Genomic DNA, 15,898 nt, shown 5'->3' on the forward strand with positions numbered 1-15,898 from the left:
CATCAGACCCTAACACAGATTGATTCGAGAAAGGTTTTCATCAAATTATAATTTAAGTATTTAAATTAAATAGAGAAAATCACGTACTAACCTTTTGTTGGTCGGACATAAAATTCTAACCATGTTGTTGCACATCTCCAATGTCCTCTCGTAGTAGTATCAGAAACCACTTCCATGAGTCCTTTGATTCAGATCTTGCCACAGTATAGGCAATCACATAAAACTGGTTATTAGCGTCCTGTGCCACAGCAGACAGTAATTGGCCCCCATGATAGGTCTTGAAAAATGCTCCATCCAAATGAATCAAAGGCCTTCATCCACTCTTAAATCCCATATTGCAGGCATCGAACATATATACATTTTGTCGAATGTTGGGGGTGCTTGTGACTGGAGAATAATGTCTAGCACGGTAGTAGACCTTGGATTTCTTCAATGTATCTCCATTAGATAGTCTCTCATCTTCCCATACTGTTTTATCTCATTGCCCATGATCATATCTTTTACTTCCCTCACAGCTCTGTAAACCATTTTAGGGTGTAGAACTAGATCAAACTCTTCTCTTAAGAAATCAATAGCCTCATGTGTATTCATGTGGGGATGAGTGGTCATCCTTTTCTCCACTTTTTTGCTGATCCAGTGTTCGTTAGCTGCGTTGTTTTCAAGATCTCTTGCACACGTATGTTCACTCCTATATGTTTTCACTTGGAAACACTCCAGCTGTTTATTGTATGAGAGATGGGCAATCAGAGGACAGTCCTCACCCTTGCAGCCAACTCTAACCCTTTCTTTGTTATTTTCAATCCAGACCAACTTTCTCCCCTCAGCAATAAATGAATTCTTCACAACCTCCTTGAATTTTTCTATTGTAGCAAATCTTGTGACTGCTCAAATCTACCTTCTCCAAAGTCATACTATTAATCAAACTCAAGTTAGTGTGGTTTGTTTCCTTCATCCTCCGATGAGACAGGGGTGTGCAGCTCCTCAGATTCATACTCGAACATAATGTTCTCATCTTCTGTGTTTATATCACTGATATACTCTGCAATGGTTGGCCTCATGCTGGGCTTCCTAGCAGGCTTAGATCTATTGGGCTGTCCTCCTGGCCTACTTGTGATGTGTTGTTTAGCAGGCCCATTAGACCTTGAGGAACCTTCTCCAAATGAGCCTACCCTTCTTGCTTTAAATCTCAGCTTTTTAAACTCATATGTTGCTTTTTTTTTGCTTCTCCTTGGAGTCAGCCCCTTTCTTCGACGATAGAGACACTTGTTTTCTCTTTCCTTTGGCAGCTCTAACCCTTCTGCCCTCGTCATCTTCACCACTCTCACTCCCACTTTTATAACCAGCAGATGGTGGTTTATATAGCTCATCTTTCTCACTGTCATCGCTATCATCATCAGTGGATGAGTCATTCAATTTTTCCAAGTCATTTGGATTGACTTCTTTCTCAATCTCATCATTTTTCTCACAATCATCATCTGCGATCTCAGGTTGGTCAACAAAATGGTAAAAAAAATGTAAAACTCATCCGTGTCTTTGTTTATCAACTTAGAATGTCACGTTTGGTTGATCCATGCATCAACCCTCAGCACATGCAACCCTGACTCCATATCTTTGCTTTTTGGATCATACTAGTAAGCCTCCTTATACGATTGATATCCCAGTCCTTTGAACATCGTGACTAGATCTTCGAAATTGACAGAATCCAAGTCCATCGGAAGAAACCTCTCAACTTGACCATGCAGATAGACTAGCTCATCGGTAGGTGCCCTTGAAAAGTAGCCCCATGATGAAACACGGGAATACCAAATACATCAACCATCTATTAAATTTTTCAATCCACAACACAATGCAAAACCAACTTTATTATCAAAATCTCCAAAACCTCACTAAACAATGCCTGACAAATGACTAACCCCACAACTAATCACCTATTACACTCACTTACAGTCCCTATCAGTCTCATCTTACGACATTGATAACAAATAAAGGGCATAAGGAGAACAAATTTGAACAACAATGTACTTACCACTCTCCACAACAGACACATGTAGACCCACAAATAGGGGTGGCAAGCGGGGAAGCTCGCCCCACCCCGCCACGCCTAATTACGGGCTAAACCCGCCAAAGTTCTTCATTTTTTTTACTATTAACTACTAAATAATATATATAATTTCACAACCGTATTAATAAATTTATAATTTCTAAAGGCATAAAAAATTATATTTTTTACATTCACAAACATTAAAGTCTTTGTAATTAAGAATATATAATAAACATAATTATAAACCAAATTTTCATCCAAAACATAATTATAAATATTTTCTCCAAAGTAAAATAAACATAATCCAAAACATAATTATAAATATTGTCTCCAAAACAACATAAACATAATCCAAAACACTCAATTTTCATCTTCATACTCTTGTAAGTTGGGTTGGGGGAAGTCGAATTTTAGCAAAAAAATTACAAAAATACCCCCTTATAAAAATAACTAAGCCCAGCGGGGAAGCCCGCCCTTGCCCTGCCAAAGCCCGCAGTTTAAGCGGTGCGGGTTATATGGGATTTCGCTCTTTGGCGGTTCCAATTTTTCAGCCCAGCCCGTCTTTTTTGGCAGGTTATACGGGCCCGCTCGGCGAATTTAGGTCTGTTTGCCACCCCTACCCACAAAGCTTCAATGGAACTACTTCACGGAACAACAACGATGATAATATGGAGACAAAGCGTTGTATTTTTTGGAGGAAAAACGTAAGTGCCGGAGCTTCTTATAATTTTCTGTGACTGGTATGGGCAAAATTGGCATATCTCATAAGAACCATTACAAAATATTTTTCGAAATGATGTCGTCTTAGTGCACAAGGACCACAATGTCCCATAACTTTTTCCAGTGGACCACGTCAGCCCCGTTCACACCATCTTAGAGACACGTACCCATTGCTACGCCACATAAGCGCCAGGTAATCTGAATCTGTAACGTGTTGCGAAGCAGATTGAACGGAAGGACCAGTTTATACGGCGTTTTGAGAAGTCAGGGATCGTTTATATTTTCCAATCTTGAGGGAGTTAAATGTCCACGAATTAAAAGTTTAGGAACCTATTTATGCTTTACCCAACATCTAAAGAGTTAGTGTATATTTTTGTGTGGATGTTGTGGATTTGAGGGTTAAATTTGTAGTTTTTTATTTTTATTTTGTTATGTCAAGTTAGATTTATTATTTTTAACTTTTTTTTAAATATCAATCTAAAAGTTAGATTTGCATTTTAGAAAGTGAAAAAAATTATTTCACTACAAATCAGTCCTTTCGAGTTGTAGACTATATAAATACTTAATTTTTTTATTTTTTAAAAAATTAGTCAGATTTTCTTTTCTATTACTAATTTGATTGATTCTGGTTGGAGTGATATCAATCTTAATTCCCAAATAGTTACACAATCCCTAATTTTAAATCTAATATTTTAATATTTAATAAATTTTTATTTTTTAAAATTCTTAACAATTTTTTCTATTATATATTCATATATGATTAATAAAAATTAACATGTTACAATGCAATGGTGTAATTATGGATGAAATGACTAAAATGAGAATACTGTACATTAAATAAGACAAACCATGTATTATTATTCACTTAAATGAATATGAGGAACAATTCTAAAATATCATCAAATTTTTCTTCCAATACTATTTATTATTCAAAATCTCAATTCCCATGGTTCAATTTCATATAGTATCTCGATTAAATTTTTTAATATATTCTTTTTGTAGACAAAATTATTAATTAATTCAAATAGTAAAAACCCAATTCAAATACTCACATCAAATCATCCCAAGTTATTAAAATTTTTTTTATCAACACTATTTAGTAATATGTTGCTAATAATCTCTTTCAAAATTTTAAGTTGTATAATACAAATAGATCATTTTAATCATTAACAATTATACACATACGTATTCATAATATATATGAATTTCTTTTTATTAAAATATTGCAAACTTATAATTTATTCTTTTAATAATTGATTTTAGAAATAGAAAGCAATCTTTTTGTTAAAAGAAAAAAAAATACTTTTTGCTGAGTCCAATAATATCTTACAATCTTTTTTGTTTAATATTTTGATAAATTAATTATAATTTATAAACTCAATTTTATAATAATTGTAATTATTGTTGCGAAGAATTTATATATAAATAAAAATTAGTGCCAAAGAAAAAAGAAAATATAAAAAACTGCATCTTTTTTTACTCCTCCAATGATTTGAAATACTAAATAAATTAATCGAGTCTAAAATATAAGTATATATATAACTAAACAATTCAACTTGCTAGGCATACATTTATTTGTTACTTCTACAATAATTTTTTTTATCATTAATTTTACGTAATTAATTAAAACAGTTATGTATTCATACAATAAACTTGCAGAAAATAACAATAGGAATTGTGCATAGGATTAGGCACAATAATACTTTTCTAAAATATTATTGCTATAATTTTTATTAGATATCTGTTATTCCTACTATTAAATGTCCAAAACTTGATTCACGAAAAATATTAATGGTCTATTTTTGCTAAAACATGATGCACAAAAAATTAATAAATGTTTATTATTTCTATCAATTATTAAATGTATAAAACTTGACGATTCACACTACAGCATGTAATTAATTACTTAGAAAGTAACTATACATATTTTTATAATTGTAAATATTTTCATAATTTTTTAAAATATAGTTTCAAATAATAACTGAAGTTTAATAGATATTTAACTAGTTTTAGCTAGTTGCTATATATCAATGATGAAAATCAACATAATTATTATTCATGTATTTGACGTGCATATTATTATTCATAGGTTTTAATTTTTAATGAATATTTGACTAATTTATTTAAATAATATATATATCATTTGTAAATCTTATTAATTAAGGTTGATACATAATACAAAAATATAAATTATATTTATTAGAATAATTGATAATTTATAGACTTTTAGTTATTAAATGTCAATTTTTATATAATTTTAAAAAAGATATTTGACTAAAATATTATGAGAAGAAAAAAACATACATACTCACATGAGATGTATCATGTCAATATTTTTGAATCAAAATATTAATGCTATAAAATAAAATAATATAATATAATAATATAAAGATATTATTTGTAAGTTTTATTTCTTCATGAATATTTGACTAATTAATTTAAATAATGAAATGTAAATAGTTATTAAATATTAATTTTTGTATAACTCTAAAAAAATACCTTTTTAAAATATTTTGAGAAAGACAGAAGTCTCCATATATCACCAGAATGCTCCAAGCTAGCATTTTTTTGCATCAAAATACTATCTATTATAATATAATATATAATGATATTATTTATAGATTTTATTTTTTAATAAATATTTGATTAATTAAATCAAACAATGAAATGTATATATGTTAGAGTGATATTGCACATTCAAGTCTTTTTGCTAACTAAATTTAACTAAATTCGATAAAAATCAATTTTATTAGTGAGAGCGTGGATACACGCTCCAACTACGTGAACGTTTTCGTGTTTCTTTCCTTCTCCTCCTTTTTCCGTGTTCCTTCTTCTTATATTGTCGTTCTTTTATTGTTCCGTTATTCTTTTTTTTTTCCTCCTCCTCTTTTCAGTGAATTTGTATTATTATGCGTTTCTTCTTTTTGTTTTTGTTTAATTTTTCTGCTTTTACTCTTGTTAATAGAGTAAAACTAGAAGAACAATGAGAAGGTAAAATAAGAAGATGACGAACAAGACAAAAAAAAGAACGTGATGCTAATGATGAAGAAGTAGTAGGAGGAGGAGTTTTGAGTTTGATGCATTCTGGATTTAATTTCGGTGTATCATGGTCTTAACTTGTTTTAAATTGAATTTGTTTGTGTGTCGTCATCATTAAGAAATTTCAGTGCATTTTGAATTTAAACTATTATACGTATAAAAAGAAGACAATGATAATGACAATAACGATAATGATGATGGAGAAGTACGAGGGAAAAAAGGAATGAGAAAAATTGAAGAAATTAAATGAAAAAATAAAGAGGAAGAGGAGAAGATGGAGGTGGTGGTAGTGATGACGACAACAAAGATGAGAAAAAAAGAGGAGGAGGAGAAGAAGAAGAAGAAGATGATGATAATGAAGAAGGAGGAGGAAAAAGAAGAGTTTTGAGTTATCATTTGGTAATTTTGGTGCATTTTGAATTTAATTTTGCTGCATTCTAAATTTAATTTCGGTGCATTCTGGTTTGAACTTGTTTTAATTAAGTTTGTTTGTGTGTCATTATTATTAAGGAATTTCAGTGCATTCCAAATTTATACTGTTATATATATAAAAAGAAGACAATAATAACAATAATGATGACGATAATAATGATGATGGAAGAGGAAGAGGAAAAGAAAGAAAGAGATCAAAGAAATTCAAATTAAAAAAGAAAGAGGAGGAGGTGGTAGTAACAATGACAATAATGAAAAAAAAAAATTAAGAAAAAGGAGGAAGAAGTAGTAGTATTGGAGGTGAGAAGAAGAATGCAGAGAAATTTGAACAAAAAAATAAAGTTCACAAAGAAAGAAGTCGTCAAAAGGTAATTACATATAGTGGGGTATAAGGTAATTACATATAGTGGAGTATTTAGTTGCACGTTGATGTCGATTAGGTTATAGCAACTTTGTTGGATTTGATTTAGTAATTAATTTTATGATAGAGCATTATTCTATATGTTATTTGCAAATCATATTAATTAAGGTTGATACACAATAAGAAAACATATAAATTAAATTTATTAAAATAATTAATACTATTGATAAGAATAATATAATGGTTATTAGCACCGGATTCTAATTTTTTTTTTTTTACAGAATTTTGTATGAAATACAAAATTAGTTACGTTAATAATATTTTTTTTTATATTTTTGTATTTCTTAGAATAATGATAGCAATGGTTTTAATTTGAAATTCTTTGACATTTTTCTTTGTCCAAACATGTTTTTGACATGTCATCGACGATAAAGTTTCACCATTGATCAGATTACATTCCTAGTAAACACACTTAGCCATTAAAAATTTGAAACGCATTACTTTTTTTTCTTCAGGCAAAGGAAGAACCCATTGAAAAAGCAAAACAGAACAAACAGAAGAAAAAAAGCGACACTTTTTTCTTTTCTTTTTCATTGTCCAATTACGTCGCCATTTGCCCCATTTTCCATTGATCCGCGTTTTCTTGCAAAATCAAAACACAACGCAACCCTTACTCGTTAAGCTACACAAGAACAATAAACAAAACCCCCAACATTTTCTTCCATTTCCATTATTCTCATCTAAACCCCCTTTCTCTTTCAAATCGTGTTAGTTACAGAGTGAGAACTGAGTTCCTTACTAAGCTCGGTGGAAAAAGGAGAGTCTCGAAGAAAAAGGCGTAACCGCCAACCATGGCTAGGGTTAGCGAGAACTGGGAGAGGCTGGTTCGAGCGACGCTCACCAGGGAGCAGCTGCGAAATGCTGGACCTGGACACGGCAGAACCGCTAGCGGCATCGCCGGTGCGGTTCCGCCGTCGCTTGCTCAGACCACGAACATTGACCTTATCCTCCAAGCTGCCGATGAGATTCAAGCCGAGGATCCTAACGTCGCCAGGATCTGTAAGTGCACACGGTGCTTGCTTTATCTTTGTTTGTTTATTTTTATCTAGTGTTTGATTGTGCAGTGGATGTTGTTTACGGAAATGTATATGAGATCTGGATAGATTGGTTTGTTGAATGAGTGAGTGAAGAAAGCCTTGTGAAATTTGTGTTGCCATGCGTTTTGTTTTGGAAATTGAGCTTAGTTTGATGGATAAAAGCTAGGATGAAGCTTAGACTGATGCTAGTTTAGGATGAAGCTTGGTAGAAGAGGACGAGTCATCCTCACGGAGATGAAAAATATACGAATAATAAATAACGGTCAGGATCATGTAAAGACGATTGCAATCCCTTTGAATGTTAGTTAAAGGAACACCTTAATTGGATCATGTGCTGAGCACCAAAAGGTGGTAAGAAAAAGGTATCCTATGTAAAATGTAATTAATAGTTGAAAGGATTTGTTAAGAACCCCAGATTTTCCTTCCAACCAAATACACCAAAGCGCTGCAAAAGCTGCGTTCTGCTGTAAAATCCTTGCTTCTTTGTGCATTCCAAAACCTTTGAATTTAGGGTAGAAAGTTGACACAAGTCAATAAGGCAAATCCATGATTATCCATTGATGTCAAAGGGCCTACTCCAAAGAGATCTCACCATGGGACAATGCAAATTCATGAAGGCTTCTGCTTCTAGAGCATATTATTAATGCTAATACTATCAAGGAGGACTGATCAAACAAAATCTTTGAACATAGAGGGTGGTTCAGATTTCAGAAGAAGTTTTAGCCAAGAAAGACATATCTGGGTTAGAAGAGGAAGTCAAGGACTACTGGACTAGAAACAAGATTTACAAGAAAAGAAAATCAGAGCAGTCAAGATTCCATATCCTAGTATAAGGGACACTTAGATAGGTGAACATGATTAAGCAAAAGGACAGAGGGACTCTAATTCATTGACCTCTCTATCACTGAAGTTTCAAATAAAATGGAACTTCCAATAACGGTCATTGAGGGAGAAGAAGTGACAAATAAGGGAATTGTGCAAGGTGGATAGGTTAAAAGGAGAGTGTGTTGGAATTAAGAACTTGTTAGTTATGTGGCTTTTTGTATTCTCGTACTAGCTAATCATTGCTTTGTTTCTAGTGGTTATTGCTTAGTGTCGTGTATATTGTGTTTATTGTTTAATATCATATATGATACAAATATAAATTGTCTGGTTGATTAGAGCTCATTTTGTTATGGTGCCTTGTAGAAAAGATGGTAAAATCTTGTTTTAGGGTAAGTTGAAATAATTACTTTTAAAAGAATCAAGTTATTTTTGTTTTGAGTATGTCAAAAGTAAGTTCAAGAAAATGATTATGTTTGGACATTACTTTTGTTGGACATTACAAAGTAAATTTACTTTTGAAGGTAGAATTACTAGAACTGACACCCTTCTTTTTTTTGGCTTCAGTGTGTGAGCAGGCTTATACCATGGCTCAGAATCTTGATCCCAGCAGTGATGGCAGGGGAGTTCTTCAGTTCAAGACTGGTTTAATGTCTGTTATTAAGGTATTAGTAGCAAATCATGGTTGTGTAACAGGAAACCTTTTGTTTGTTTCTTTTTCCTTGTTTTCTTTTGTTCCTTTCAAGTGATTTTGTAGTTCTTATCTGCTCATTTTTTAATTTTCATTTGCCACATTTATTAGCAAAAACTTGCTAAAAAGGATGGGGCCAGGATTGACCGCAATCGTGACATTGAGAACTTATGGGAGTTCTATCAGCGCTACAAGCAACGACATAGAGTGGATGACATCCAACGGGAAGAGCAGAGATTACAAGAATCGGGAACTTTTAGTTCTACACTGGATGAGTATGCCTAACATATAATTTTGTTGCTAATCAGATTTGTGGTAGTTTAGGCCACTACTTGTTTTGTCACTGAGAACACAAATTACTGTTTTTTCTGTGCCTAAAAATTGTTATTTTAACTGTGTCTTAAAGGTTGGTGTCAGAATGGGGTGCTAGGAGGCTAGGGTGTGAAGGATCATTTATAATTTTGATCACCATTGTGTGTAACTAAACTCTCTAGAAATACTTATCTTTAGCTATGTACAAAACGGTATAATGGAGCAGTTAATTCCTAATCCGAGGAATACTTAGATAAGAATCCTGTGTACTAATTCACCAAGAATCAGCCACAGCGTTTTACAGTTGCCTATTTAACGTCTAGAAACACTCGCTTGCCTGATTTGTTGCTCAAGCTGATAGGATTTCATCTAGAAACAATGTGGAACCCACTGAAATGGCTGCAAAGCCGTCCATTTGATTTCCCTAAATATGTTAATGTTCCACATGATTTACAAGGGAGTGAACCGAGTGAGTGAAATTGATGTTGGAACAGCCTTTCTCCTTTTTGTTTGTTGTTTGTTTTTTGGCTAATTTGATTAGCAAGTGATATAGTGAGCCGATGAGAGTAGCAGAACAGTTTAGACAATACTGGGCCAGCCAGCTAGGATAGGACTGCTGTAATTACCTCACAACTGTCATAACTAATAAAACAGAAAGACAGTATTCCCTCTTAGACTAGCTTTCTCAACATGCTACAATTCTATTTATATAAAGCACAACGTAATATTCTCAATTAAATCTCCATAACAGATTCAGTTACATACTTGCATTCCTTTCACTCTCTCTTGTTCTCTCTCCTCAAATCATAATAACAAGAAAAGACTTTTATGAATAGCGTGGAGGCCATGCGATACTTGTTACTGAGACTAGAAAGATGCTGAATTTGTAAAGCACGCAAAATGGCCATCTCAATTACTTGCCCCATTTTCTTTATTAAAACGATAAGTTCACTTTATCTTGATAACTCTGTGATCTGCTGGTTACACATCTGAATTGTTTTCTATTGTTCTAGGTTGAGGCTAAGGGCATCAGAAATGAAAAAGGTTGTTGCCACACTTCGTGCCTTGGTGGATGTCATGGAATCACTTAGTGGCGATGCTGATCCCGGTGGAGTTGGAGGCCTCATTAAGGAGGAGGTACTGCTTTTGTGTTAAAAAAATAGGAATGTTAACTTGATAATTTTTTTTTCCAAATAATAATTTCTCTGTTGTAACAAATTGTTTTACCAATTTCTTATATTTTTTGTTATTAAGCTAGTGGTATTTCACTTTCATAATTATATGCTACTACTTTTCCTTTTATTTTTGGGATAACAGTTAATGATGAGATAAGGAAATTTTTTGAGTCCCAGTTCTCATCTGGCTGCTTTGCATTCTATTTCTGCAAATGTCTTATAAGAATTTTTTTAAAGATGCTGCTTAACTTTTGTAATCCTTAATGTTTTTTTAGTTGAGAAAAATAAAATCTTCGAGTACGACGTTAACTGGAGAGCTGACGCCATATAATATTGTCCCTTTGGAAGCACCGTCATTAACCAATCCTATCAGAATCTTCCCAGAGGTAAGGTGAAATCTTCATAAGGCTTATGGTACTATTGCTAATGGTAGGATCCTTTATGGTGAATTTTTTCCGCTGTCCTGCATCTTATTGTTTGCATGATTCTGTAATATATTTTTCTCAAATTTGTAGCCTGTGCTTGATAGTTTTTCAATAACTGGAAAGGTTTTGTTTGGCTTTGAATATCAGGTTAAAGGTGCAATATCTTCAATTAGATATACTGAGCAGTTTCCTAGACTTCCTTCTGGATTTAAAGTATCTGGACAGAGGGATGCAGACATGTTTGATCTTTTGGAGTATGTTTTTGGTTTCCAGGTTTGTAATGTATTCAATTTCCTCTTCTGTTGCTGTGTATTACGGTTCGTAATGTTGTAAACGTATGATGAAAGTGTAACACATATTGATTAGAAAATTTTCCCAATATTAGCATTATGTTAATAAACATTTACTAGAATAAGTAACAATAGAGGGACTTTTAGCCAATGTTGGTGTGATTCAGTTGGAGCATAAGTTGTATTTTTATGGAAGACAGGAAGGCTTTCAGATAAGCAGGTTGTTTGGGATAAGTTTTGATGTCTTGCACCTACCTGGTCCATCATGGGGTTCGTTATTCTATATAGAGGGATATCTCTATCTGATATCCCGGTATTTAATTTTCTCTTTGCATCCTTTCTGCTGGTTGTATAGTTGACGTTGTCATATACAGATGTTAGACTTGGCAAATGGGATTTTGCTGCAAGTTTCTTATAGTGATGACCGAACAAGATTAACTTTGAATTATGCAATAGCTTGGAGTGTGATATTTTTGTTTGGCCAAAAATGTTCTTATTTACTGATGATAATTGTCATATACACAGAAAGACAATGTAAGGAACCAGCGTGAAAATGTTGTGTTAATGATAGCAAATGCACAATGTCGACTTGGCATGCCTACCGGAACTGATCCAGTAAGTGCTCTCTTGAGCTGCTTACCATTCTTAGCTGTAATCACAATATTTTGATGCACATTAGCTACCATACTTTTAGCTTTTTTTCAATGTTGGTTTAGTACTTCTACATGAAATTGCTAACAAGATGCACATGTTATGTTTCTATTGGTGGTTAAGGAGCTAGTTTTCTAAGGATAGGTTTGTATTAGTTTTTACCGTTATATAATCTTAACTGGATTTTTCATCATTTACCATATTCTTGAGCATAAGTTCATTCAACTGTATTAATGTTTTGATGAAATTTGAAGAAATATTATTTTATAACTGTCATGAAACCACTCATCCTAAAAGCTTAAGCTAATAGGAGAAGGTAACACTAATGGTTATATCTCTAACATTCCCCCTCAAGCAAGAGCCTCTCTTTTTGGGTTTGCTTGATTTGCTATTTTTTTCACTTTTTGGGGTTCACCAAGGATCGAACTCTTGACCTTTCGGACATAGAGCTCTGATACCATGTTATGAAACCACTCATCCCAAAAGCTTAAGCTGATAGGAGAAGGTAACACTAATGGTTATATCTCTAACAATAACCTAGTTGTAAGTATTTATTTTTTTTGGTTTAGAGAAGCTTAACTTAGGTAAGAGAAGGTTGTGTTGTGTTAAGTGGTTTGTGTTTGTAGTGGTGTGTTTAAGTGGGTTATTGAATTACAAAACACAAATGTGGTGAACTGTATATTTTCCATACATGCTTGTGGTTTTATATGTGCAAGAGGGCATCTTACTCTTTAAGCATTTTGTATTTTTCCCACTATTAATCTTCTGTTGAAAGAATGGTACTTGTATTGTGAGGTCTGAAGTATGTTTATAATAGATATTTTAATGCTTACATTTGAAGACTATAGAGTGTGCATGCACATGGTTATGGCCCATTGGTGTATATTGCATGGCAATTTCTTGTTGTGCATTGGTATGTGATTTATTATATTTACTTATATTTCTACTTATCTGTTCTTGGTTTGGTGGGATGTACAGAAAATAGATGAGAAAGCGATAAATGAAGTCTTCTTGAAGGTACTAGATAATTATATTCGATGGTGCAGATACTTGCGAATGCGACTTGCTTGGAATAGGTCATCACATCTGCTATAGCTCATGATTTGAATAGCTTTGCTTTGTTGTACTTTGCTTGATTGGATCTTCTGTTTCCTGCAGTTTAGAGGCAATTAACAGGGATAGGAAACTTTTTTTGGTTTCCCTTTATTTTCTTATTTGGGGTGAAGCAGCAAATGTTCGCTTTCTCCCTGAGTGCCTTTGCTATATATTCCACCATGTAAGTCTTTATGTGGCTCTTTAATTTGGTACTTCGTTGCCTCTGCTAGAATTATTTACTGCAAATAAATTTTAGAAAACCACTCTTTATAGTTGATCTTTTCTTGTACATATGATTCCATGCTTTCAGGGTTGGTACTTCCTCCTTTATTGTTTTGGGGACCATTGCTTCATATAACTCCGTCCAAAATGCTTTCATGACAGCTTTTGGATGGATTTTTTTTTTTTTTTGGGTTGCTTTCTTAAAATTAAGTAATTATTTTAAACAGTTTTCCAAAACCAATCAATAAATTAATTGTATGCAATTATACATTATTGTTGTTTTTAGTCACTGGTTGCACCCTCTTTTGAATTGGCATAAAGGTGAATAATTTTATAACCTTTACTTACCTTAGTATGTTATATTTGACTTCTTTTTCTTTCTTATTGAAATTAATATCCTCCAGCTCACATCAATTTTGGATAACTAGGATGTGTTGCTAAATATTAGCTTCTAATTAAGGTACATATGATGAAGCATAACTTATTGTTTGGATTATTTGGTTGGTGCAAAATGCTTGCATTGCAATGACATTTTCTAGCAAGCAAGTTTCATGGGATTGGATCAGACGTCTAGCATGTATATAGGGCTTTCCCTGAATATGTTATGACTTATGAGATTGGAAAGCTATTCTTTATATATAAAACTTAGTTTCTGTCAGATTTTATCTTTAATCAAAATTTTCTATTCACTAATGGTGTGGAAATTTATGGGTGTTGCCATGGTCATAGTTTATTCTTTTTAATTTATGCTGGTGGTAGTCATGCATCATTTATAGTGAGTTGTTTATATATTTTGAATTCAGAGGTCTGGATCAGGAAAACTTTAAATAAGTGCTGTTGGTATCTCTGTTTTCATTAAAGTTTTCCCTGCTTTCTTTTTTGGTTAATCGATGAAAGGAACGACTGCATGGAGTGTTATTGGTTTATTCCCACTTTCTAATGTTGGATAATTTATTTTTAAGTATCTTTTACATTCAGACATTTCAAATTACTTTTGAAGAAGGTTAATTTTCTTTTTTCCTGTTATTTGTTACTTAGATGGCGAAAGAGTTGGATGCTATTTTGGATCATGGAGAAGCCTATCCTGCTTCCAGCTGTACTGCCACTGATGGTTCTGTGAAATTCCTTGAGCAAATAATTTGTCCCATATACGAGATCCAGGCTGCGGTCAGTTGCATTATTTACCGCTCTTGCTATGTTATCCTTCTCTGTTGTAATGTAGTTCTATGAATTTAAGCATTTTCATCTATAAGTATCCTTCTAATTAGTTTCATATTTATTTTGAATTTGCTGATTTCCATTTTGTTAAAGAAATCATATCAATAGTCACCTTTTTGTGCACATACATCTTGTGTGCTAAAATTCCTCACCTACATTAACATCTAGGTAATTAGCCATTGCAAAGTCCAATGATTTGCTAGAAGCCTAGAAAAGCATTTGAAATGGTAGGATAATTATTCGTATTGTTGAGCTTCTTAGAAGTTTTATTAGGTCAGGCTTTAGCAGTTCTTAAGTAGTATAAATGGTAGCCAATTTGTTAAATGAAATCAATGAAGCTTCTGATTCTGATTCAGCTCCGGTGTCACAGATACGTCTACTTGTGTCTTCATTTTGAGATCCTATTGTGGAAAAGATTTTTAAGTATTTTGGAAGCTAGAAAAGGGCCTACTTTTCGTTAGGCGTGGTGAAATCATCCTCATTAAAGCTTGTCTCTCTAGTATTCCACTCTTTCTTATGTTTCTTTCATATTCTCTTGGGGTTTTTGCCTAATGGCTAAATTATTGATAAGATTATGAGACTTTCTTTGATCCAAGGCTTTGGAGATGAAATGGGACCTTCTGATGAGGGCTTATCCTCTTTTCTATATCCTTTGATATTTGAATAAAATTTCTTTTTTCTATTAATAATTCGACATACATAATTATTTTTCATACCCAGTCTCACCTCTGCCAAAAAAAAAAAATGCAGGAAGCTGATCGAAACAACAATGGGAAGGCTGCACACTCGGCATGGAGGAATTATGATGACTTCAACGAATACTTTTGGTCAGCAACACTGATGCCTCAAAACATTTTGGATGTAGAATTGCCTTCTAATTTCAGTAATGTGTAGGTCTCGTGCTTGTTTTGAATTGGGCTGGCCAATGAAGAAAGATTCCCCATTCTTAAGGAAACCTAAAGGCCGCAGAAGGGTTAGTTTTGGATCTTTGTATTACTCATCCTTTAAAAGTTATGTAGGTATTTATTCTTGCTGAGCTTTGTTCAGAAGTACGATGTGTGTATCTTTCTTGGTTTTTCAATCTGTACAACATTTGGAATTTATTTATCATTGATGATTTTTCTTGAACTTCATTTCTGTTAAAAATGATATTTATTTTTCTCTTGCTGTTTTTCTAATTGATTTTCTCCTACTTTCTTTATTGTAGCTTTAGAATGTTCTTTCAATTTATGTGCTAGTTTACATAGTGCATTTAGTGTCTGCTTTGATAGTTAATGGTAATTGCACTTAACTTTTTTTTTGGTGGC

General features: G+C 33.0%; 1 protein-coding gene across 1 annotated transcript in view; it reads left to right on the forward strand.

Annotated features, from left to right (window-relative positions):
* Positions 1-7,111: 7,111 nt before the first annotated feature.
* LOC107478868 (callose synthase 10) overlaps positions 7,112-15,898 on the forward strand; it is a 36,470-nt gene continuing 27,683 nt past the window's right edge. The window contains exons 1-12 of the mRNA XM_016099019.3: positions 7,112-7,652; positions 9,080-9,177; positions 9,315-9,478; positions 10,529-10,652; positions 10,966-11,076; positions 11,263-11,388; positions 11,931-12,020; positions 13,035-13,132; positions 13,215-13,332; positions 14,412-14,540; positions 15,342-15,418; positions 15,486-15,564. Coding sequence (XP_015954505.1) covers positions 7,445-7,652; positions 9,080-9,177; positions 9,315-9,478; positions 10,529-10,652; positions 10,966-11,076; positions 11,263-11,388; positions 11,931-12,020; positions 13,035-13,132; positions 13,215-13,332; positions 14,412-14,540; positions 15,342-15,418; positions 15,486-15,564 — 1,422 coding nt within the window. The 5' untranslated portion in view covers positions 7,112-7,444. The remainder of the gene's footprint in view (positions 7,653-9,079; positions 9,178-9,314; positions 9,479-10,528; positions 10,653-10,965; positions 11,077-11,262; positions 11,389-11,930; positions 12,021-13,034; positions 13,133-13,214; positions 13,333-14,411; positions 14,541-15,341; positions 15,419-15,485; positions 15,565-15,898) is intronic.

This window comes from Arachis duranensis, chromosome 3, assembly GCF_000817695.3.
Source record: "Arachis duranensis cultivar V14167 chromosome 3, aradu.V14167.gnm2.J7QH, whole genome shotgun sequence".
In the NCBI taxonomy this organism is placed as follows: domain Eukaryota; kingdom Viridiplantae; phylum Streptophyta; class Magnoliopsida; order Fabales; family Fabaceae; genus Arachis; species Arachis duranensis.